The following is an 8678-nucleotide window of genomic DNA, read 5'->3' as shown; positions in this document are numbered from 1 at the left end:
ATCCCTCGACTTGTAGGAGCGACTCTTCAATCTGAATCCAAGATACTTTATGCCCTCTGAAAGCGGCAAATGATGAATGTCAAAAATCTGGGCAATCTGGGAGATAAGGAGATCATCAGCTCCATTATGGTATAGGATTGATTTTGCTTTGTTCATGGCCAGTCCCGATGCTCTGTGAAATCGATCCAGGATGGATTTGATGCATATCCAGGTAGCCATGGAGAGCATAGCAAAAATGAGCACGTCGTCGACGAAGAGGCTGTGGGACATCTTGATGTTCTTGCAGATCCTAATCAGAACAAATTCTTTCAGGGCGACCACACGATTGATGTGGAGGCTCATGGCGTCGATTGCAAGAATAAAGAGGAGGGGGGACAGGGGGCAGCCTTGCCGAAGGCCCCTCTCAGCCTTGAAAAAATGGGAAGGCTGTCCATTCACGAGAATCGCATAATTTACATTTTCGATGCATCCCATAATCTAGCGAATGACTGCAGGAGAAAGCCCAATCTTGGCGAGAAGACATTGAAGGTATGCCCAGTCGATAACATCAAATGCCCGTTGAAGGTCGATTTTTAGGATGGCAGCTTTGGTGTTATTTACAGCGATGGAGTGAAGGCATTCCTGAGTGGAGGCGACGGCGTCATGGATGATACGACCTTTGAGGAAAGCATGTTGGTTTGGAGAGAGATGGCGGGCCAGAGTATCCTTGATTCTAAGCGCAATAATCTTTGTGATGATCTTGAAGGAGATATTGCAGAGGGAGATAGGGCGGAAATCAGAGAAGGTATCGGGTTCATCTTTCTTCGGAATGAGGGCTATGAGAGTAGAGGAGGTATGGCTGTGGATTTTCCCAGTATGTTTGGAGGCAAAGACCATACTCAGCAGATCATTTTTGAAAAGATAAAAAAAGTGGACAAGGAAGCCAATAGTCCAGCCATCCGGGCCGGGGGCTTTGTCCTTTTTGAAAGTTTTCATGGCGCGAAGGAGTTCATCCTCATCAACAGGACGGGAAATTTCTTCATTCATAGCATTATCAAACATCACAGGCATAGGATCAATCCCCCATCGGATATCATTGAAAGTGATATCATTTGATCTGTTGTACTGTTTGCTAAAAAAATTAACCGCAAGCCGAGTGATGTCTCCCTGCGAGGTAGCCTCATTCCCCAACTCATCCTTGATTTTCCAGATGAAGTTCCTTTCTCTGCGGGCATTTGCGAATTTGTGAAAAAATTTGTGTATTTTTGTCCCCCAACTCGAGCCAAGTGGCTCGGCTCTTGAGCCGCCATTTTGCCTCTTCCTGTTTTAGTAAAACAGATCTTCGCTTCTCTAGATCCCAGATGCGAGCCTTCCTTTCGAGAGAGCAGGAGGAAAAATCAGTGGAGTCCATGTAGGACTGAATTTCCAATTGGATCCTATTAAGGGCCGCTCTGTCTTCCTGGTGTCGATTAAACTGCCATTTTTTGACCAGGACTCTGAGTTCAGATAATTTTTCTCTGAAGGTGGAGAAAATGAGATTTGATTGCTCCCGGGTCTTTATGTCTTTCCAAGCTGTCTGAATAAAGAGATTGAAGGCAGGGTCCAGGAGGAGACTGTTGTCAAACTTGAAAGAGTAGCCCCTTTTGAAGATCTTGCCTGGCCACGATAAAAGGATGGGGAAATGATCAGATATCATGACATTCTCCACAGACAATTTTGGAAGGCCAAATTTGTGAATGAGGCTGAGATGGATGAAGACCCTGTCCAGTCGTTTGGCGATGTAGGCCTTCCCTATTCTGCCGTTTGACCATGTCGGCCTGTTCCGGGCTGGGCAAATGTCGGCCATGTTCCTGTTTATCAGTTCAGTGGAGATGAGATCCGCCAGGGAGCTGTTTACCTTGCCCGTACCCCAAACCTCATTTGAAGACAAAACAACATTTGTATCTCCCGCAATGATTAGACTGTTTAGATTGAAGAGGTCAGAGGCAAACACCCTGTGCCAGAAGGAGATACGGGACTTATACGGGGCGTATAGATTGAGAATGTTGATAGGTAAATCTATACCCCGGATTGAGACTGTGATAAGGATTCCAGCAAAGCAACTGTAGGCCTTCGCCTTGACCTTTGTCGGGTCCCAGAGTGAGATCATACCTCCTGAGAGTCCAGTCGCATCTATAGCAACCATGTGCCAGGATGGCAGCATCTTGCGAAAATAAGACAGAGATTCTTCCTTCCCATGCATCGTCTCCTTGGTGAGCTCCAGTATTGTAGCAATAATGCTACAACTCCTGGGGCTTCATGTCTCTCAATTTTATCAACTCGGTAGTTCGTACAAACTTGGAAGCGACGGTGCTATATGCACAAGTACTAGCTCTTGTCGCAGCTGTCACTTGGTCAGCTGGCACAAGTCCGCTAGGGCTCAAGCCAACTTCTATAGGCTCTCAGAAGAAGCTTGCTAACTGATGGACGAAAGCTATTCTCAAAGGAAATCTACTCTACTTGACAAACTAAACTAAAAGCAAATCAAAGCATGTAAACCTAGGAAACCCTAATTTAACTAGTCTGACCTCTACAATGCAAGGAATGTAAATGCAACTTCTACCAATGCTGTCACTACCTCTAATAAATGAAAATGCATGGATCTAAACTACTTGCATCATGAAAGTTATGTTTTTGTATTTTTCCTTTAAGTGTGTGGAATGATGGCGATCTTGTGCTAACTAGGGTTTGGTTGTGCAGATGGGATGGAGAAGGAAGGAAAGCGTGGGATAGGTTGGGGAGGCTAGGAGAGGTCCCTAGGGATCCTTAGCACCCATCCACAGAGGTTCCTCGCATTCAGATGCTCAGCAACCGAGAGAGTGGCCTCCTACAGGATGGTTGTGGAGAATCCTACAGGATACTCTGTTTTCTACAGGATGTCTACAAATGGCTATAAGATGACCTACCGTGAGTGTTTGGAGTGATGGAGGGATAATGGAATGGTAGGGGGAGATGTGTAAGGTAGGAATAAGGCTGGTGATGGCTTTAGAAGTGGAAGAATAGGATAGGAAGTGAGTGTAGGGAGGAGGATGGAAGGTAAAGGGCTATGTCAACGAAAGGGCTAGAGAATGGAAGTACGTGAGGAGTGAAAGGCTTTGTGAGATAACAGAGCGGAGCAGGGGTCAAAGAGATGTCTGCATGCGTGATCAAGATGGAGGGCAAAGTGATGGAACGAGAGAGAGCAGTGTAAGTGAAACAAATGCTTATGACTGTCACTCAACCAAAAATTCATCAACCTAAACTACCTATGCTTGTAAATTCAATGAGCAGCAATCTAAACGTGAAGGAGAATGTGCATGAAGCTGTGGTAAGGGAGTGTGGTGCAGGTGTGAATCATGTGGAAGCATCTAACATAACGTGACTGTGTTTGCAGCAACCATGGAATAAAGAAATGCGTATTTTTGGTGGTTAATCATGGACTTCACTCCAATCCCAGATGAGACGGCCGTGAGCCTTCACAACCTTTTTGTTGGAGCTCCAATCGATTATATCTATCCTCTGCTACACTAAGCAAGTGGAAACAAATTCACCATAAGCAATCTCCTATCTAACTCATGAAAAAGACCAACTCAACAATCTGTAATTCGAATTGCATGTGTAAATGAAAAGCTCAAAGTGCTGAAATGAAATGGAAGCAATACTACAGCAGAGGGGATCTATGGCTCTCAGGTTGGGCCCTAACCTGAGAGCTATAGTCTCCTTAAGAAAAACTCAGAACTAGATCAGAATCTGCCTTCTTTATTCATAATCTGATATCATGCCAAATTGGCTTACAAAAAGGAACGAAAACTGAGCTGTGCTCCAAAATTACAATAGCAATACGAGAGTCAACCTATCTAAGGCTAAAGCCTCCATACTTATACAAAAGAGATGATCCAACAAGTGTCCTTCATTTTAGGAGCTCGGCTGTCCAACTAGAGTTTAACTGCTGATCCTGTAGGATGGTCATAATTGCTGTTCCTGTAGAGCAGTTTATAACTGCTGTTCCTGTAGAACAGCTGGCTGCTTTCTAAGCTCGGAGGGGAGATGGATTAGAGCTCGGAGTTCTTGATGGGAATCACGATGGATGTCCCTAGAACCGTGGACATCCTCTCCCAAAACCCGCAGTGCCACCTCGTTGTCTCCTTATCTCCTTTTTCGTTGTCTTTTGCTCCATTTTAATGCCAAAACCTGGAATCATAATGCATTAGTCACGTAGAGAGAGTGCCTACCCTTCTTCCTACAAACAACATGAATAAACTAAGAAATGCATGCATAAGCAATAAAAAATGAATGGTTTGAGCAAGTAGAATAGGCCAAAATGAGCCCAAATTGTACCAAAATTGGGGCTCATCATCACCCCCCAGCTGAACCATTTGCTCATCCTTGAGCAACTTAGTCAAGATCCTCATCCTTCATGGCTTGCAATACTCCCCTTACATCCCAAGCTTCTGTGGTGATGTCTCCTTGGGTGATATGAAACCCTGCTGCGTTTTCTACTTTTTCCCATTGTGCCTGGTCATCCTTTTCTGTACTTCCTTCGACCAATCCAGCTGGCCTGAAGTCTTTGCATGGATCTCTTGTAAAGGTCCACTCTTGCCAATGCTTCCCTCATTCTGGTCGGGGTATGGTACTCTCGAATCTTCAAACTATGTGCCAAGGCATGCCACCTACGTGCACAAGCTTGGGCAGCAGTTTCCCCCAATAATCTGTCCATGTCCTCAAAGTGGGCTATTGCTTGGGCTTGCTAGTCCATAAATTTCAAGGAAGCTGTGGGATCATTGGATAATTGTTGGCGGGCTGAGATGAGGGCAACCGGATCCTCTGGTTCTGCCCGAATGTACAGTGGCTCCCTCACTTCTCGGCTCATGACCGATTTTTCTTCAGTGGCCCTCTGATCCTCATGATTCAGCCACGAAGCAAACGCCATCAACTGTAGATCGCCCAAGGCGATATTGGGATCCCAAGAGACTTCATTGGGCAAAACCAGATTGTGGATGTAGAATTCTGCTAGCTTGGCTTTGTCCTCTGCTGAGCTAGTACTGCATATTTCAGCGAATTGCTGTGGTTTATGGATCTGCTCAATACCTCTTTGTGCTAGTGTGTTTATCTGGAACTGTAGCCACTGATCCTTTAAGTACAACCCATAAGACTTTGCAGGATGTCTGCACCGCAGGGCCTCCATGGCCCAACTGGCCATGCAAGCCAATTGTGTTTCCTTTTGTTGCAGCTGTTCCTTTAAGGCCTGCACCTCAATTCTTATCTGCTGTTCTTCTTCCTGTAGAAGTGTCTTTGGCTCTTCAAGATTGGTGGTCAGCTCCTTCTTGCCTTCTTTTTCATTTGTGATGCCCTTGGAGGATGTTTCTGCCCCTGCCTTGAGTTCTTGTAGCTGCAACCTTAACTTCTGGTTTTCTTCCTGTAGAAGTGCCTGCTGGCAACTAGCCACATGTTTGGCCATGGTGAACTCGCTCCTGACTTCCCTGAGCTGATCTTGTAGAGGGTCTATGTCCCCCACCCCCTTTGATTTGGCAATTTGCATCCATGTATGGGAGCGAACTCTTTCTTTCTCTAATTCAAAGAATAGGGGTACAGTAAATTTTTGTGGGATGATCTTGCCCGCCTCCAAGAAGGTATAACATGAATTCAGATTGGGCGAAGGGCTAGGTTCGGGTATATGTTCTCTTGCTGTTTCTTCAGGTAGTTCTGCCTCATCCGCCCCTGGTGATGAGGGTCCTCTTTCTTCTCTTTGTTCGGTTTCCTGTAGTCGAGCCAAGGTATCCTGTAGGACGTTTTCAGCTTCCTGTAGCCTAGTTTTCTCGTCCAACAGGTCCACTCGGTCTTGCCATGTGCTCTTCTTCGGACTTCCCTTTTCGTAGGTAACTGTGACCTTTGAGGGGGATTTTTCTTTGGGAGAATCAGGGGTGTCCTTAATGACAATTGGGCTGCTGGACTGCTTCTGTGGCTTCCCTGTTTTTATCCGAACACTTCTCCGTGCTTTGAAGTAGAGAGGGGGGTCCCTCTTCCTCTTTCCTTTTGGCTTAGGTGGCGTACTGAGGCCAGCTAATACAGCCGCTGCCTCTCAGGCTAAAACATCCACCTTCTGCTCCTCAGATTTTGGTTTTGCATGGCTTCCTGTAGAAGCCTGTTTTTGCACTTTTGTGCTTCCTGTAGAAGCTGTTATCGGGCTTCCTGTAGAAGCCTTGGTCTTTGCTTTTGGGCTTCCTGTAGAAGCCTTGGTCTTCTTTCCTGTCGTGGCAGGCGTCTTTACATCTACTTGCTTTGCTGTAGGGGTTTGATCCTTTTGTTTGCTTGTGGGTGCTGAAGGGGTAATTGGGCTGACATGGCCTGCCCCAACTTTGTCTCTTCTGCTTTTTGACCGTATTTCTCTTGCTGACGGGATGGGGGAGTCAGCTTTTTCTTCAGCCTCCTTTTCTTCAGCCACCGCTTCCTTGTCTTCACCGCTGGAGGAGCCACTATCTTCGATCAACATTTTAATGTCCCCATCTCGTGTTAGATTCCTAAATGACTCCTAGGAGAGGGGAACTTTATATGAGTGCAGTGCATCCTCCACAAGCAATTTTATTAACCCATGATGGGCTATCTGATCAGGGATGCCCTGTCTTAGCTTTGTAGCACACTCCATTAGGGACTGCAGGAGATAATAAGGGATGCTTAGTTTTTGCTCTACAGGAAGGTCAATTCCGTGCCTTAACTCAGTGAGGAGCCGGAAGTGATATGCATACACGATACTGAACCGGCCTTCACAAGTAATATATTTCATAATTTCCAAACTGACTTCGTTCCATGGTGGTGACAGGCTGGTCCTCCTCACCCCGTTTTTATCCTCAGAGAATTCTTCCTCAGGTGTGAAAAACTCCTTCTTTGCTTGCTGGCTCCACTTCCGCTCTTCTTTATCCCACGGCAAACCCATGGGCAGTTCTGTGATTCGACTTATATGCTCTGGGGTGAGTTGGAGGCTGAGGCCTCTGAAGCTTACCGTGGCCAGTGTCAGGGATTTAGGCTTCAAGGCCTGCAATAATTCCTCGGCTACTTCATCATCGTAGCCTTGTAGCTTATCACAAAAAGGCATCCATGGTGCCCTGGTAAAGAGATCCACCACTGCTGGATTTCTCCTTAATTTGGCGGAATCTGTGGGTTCTCGCCTGATAAATCCACCCGGCATGATGCACAATTTTCTTAACCGGAGGTGGTGATGGCGGAAGAGAATTTAGTTTCGGTGACAGAGTGCAAAACAATGCGTATAACCCACAAAAATTTTACAACACAGTATAACCATGCAACAATCCTGTAGAATTGCAGTATGGGCACACAGACAACAATTGATCTACTTTCTCCTTTACCCTGACAGTAACTGACAATTCTACCACCTTAAACGAGCAATTGCATGAGAGGTCCAGTGTTACCTCGTTACTCGGCCACCTTTTTTCGTGAACACCCGCGTTCCTGTAGAAGACTGCGTCCTGTAGGACTGCGTTCCTGTAGAAACTGTTCCTATAGGAACTGTTCCTGTAGGAGCAGTGTGCAAACTTCGGGGAGGACTGCAATTGGACTGCGGTTGAGGTGCGCTTCGCTGGTGTTCAGTCGGCCGAAAGCTTGGCGTATTAACATGCAGAGGTATTCAGAAGAGTTACTCACGTTCTGAAGTGGAGGTGGCTGGATATACGCGCACAATCTAGCCGATTAGATTTTGAATCGGCGCAGCTCGTGGCGCGGAGGGTGAGCTGTCCCCGCCGGACCGTTGGGTGACGTCGCCCATCATTCGCCTGCACATTCACTTGCTGCCGCATTCATTCCCACAGATCTGCCGCCGCCCTTTTCGGTTAAACTCGTTTTTTGGTTGACGGGACTGATCTTCACGTGCGTGCTGGGTGTGTCCTTTGTCGTTGCTGCCACCTCATCATCTTACTACCCCTTCACTAGCCAACGTGGCCAGTCAACTGGCCTTACGGCCGCTCAACCATTCATTTCTACGCCATGCAAACAAATCAAAGCAATACTCATGCGATTTGATGGAAGGAAGGATTAGAACACTTACCTGCGCGCGTCTGCATATGATTTTCAGATTTTTGGACGACGGATCTACCTGCTGCATGTGGCTTACACAATCCCGGAGGCTCGTGGTTACAGGATGCTGGCGCTGTGGTGGACGTTCTGGTTGCATGCGCCCGCGTGTTGCTTGCAGATGGCTGGGCGATGAATGGCATCCACTCCTGCAGGTTTGACTCCTACAGGATTCCCGCGGGAGCCTTGCAACAGTCTCACCTCCTTGGGTGCATGCTACTTGATAATGGAGATGACCTGCTAATCGCGCTCCCGAAGCTTCTGATGCTCGCCATGGACATGGTATGAGCTCTCGGTGTTCATTTTTCTCTGACAACTGATTTTTCCACGAGAACTCATTGATCTGGTTTGCTGGTGCAGGGATCTCTGTTGCCTGGTGACGAGGATGGTGGAGCAAGATATCAGCGTCGTGCATGGGCCCAAAAGAGGCTTGCATGCGTCCACACCAACCCGTAGTCATCAGATCTGCTCGTGCAACGCATTCTGGCTCGTTCTGAGCTTCTACAGGAAGTACCCTGTAGAAGTGCAGAGCTTCCTGTAGACAGGCAGCTCTTCCTGTAGAAATTTTCACTTTCCTGTAGAAAATCGCACCTTCCTGT

The 8678-nt window shown here is 46.9% G+C and overlaps 1 protein-coding gene across 1 annotated transcript; it reads right to left on the bottom strand.

Annotated features, from left to right (window-relative positions):
- Positions 1 to 1171: 1171 nt before the first annotated feature.
- LOC149179130 (uncharacterized) lies at positions 1172 to 2221 on the bottom strand. The gene has a single exon (XM_089422361.1). It carries the CDS (start codon positions 2219 to 2221, stop codon positions 1172 to 1174), a length of 1050 nt encoding a protein of 349 aa, XP_089278487.1.
- Positions 2222 to 8678: the final 6457 nt, after the last annotated feature.

The sequence above is a fragment of the Pinus tabuliformis genome, chromosome 4_1 (assembly GCF_031772625.1).
Source record: "Pinus tabuliformis cultivar Carrire ecotype Pingquan chromosome 4_1, CPIR1, whole genome shotgun sequence".
NCBI lineage: Eukaryota > Viridiplantae > Streptophyta > Pinopsida > Pinales > Pinaceae > Pinus > Pinus tabuliformis.
This window is presented reverse-complemented; position numbering and strand designations above follow the sequence as displayed.

What these genes read in the sequence shown, in the direction of transcription:
- LOC149179130 (XM_089422361.1), bottom strand. Translation starts at nt 2,221, where the DNA reads ATGCATGGGAAGGAAGAATCTCTGTCTTATTTTCGCAAGATGCTGCCA.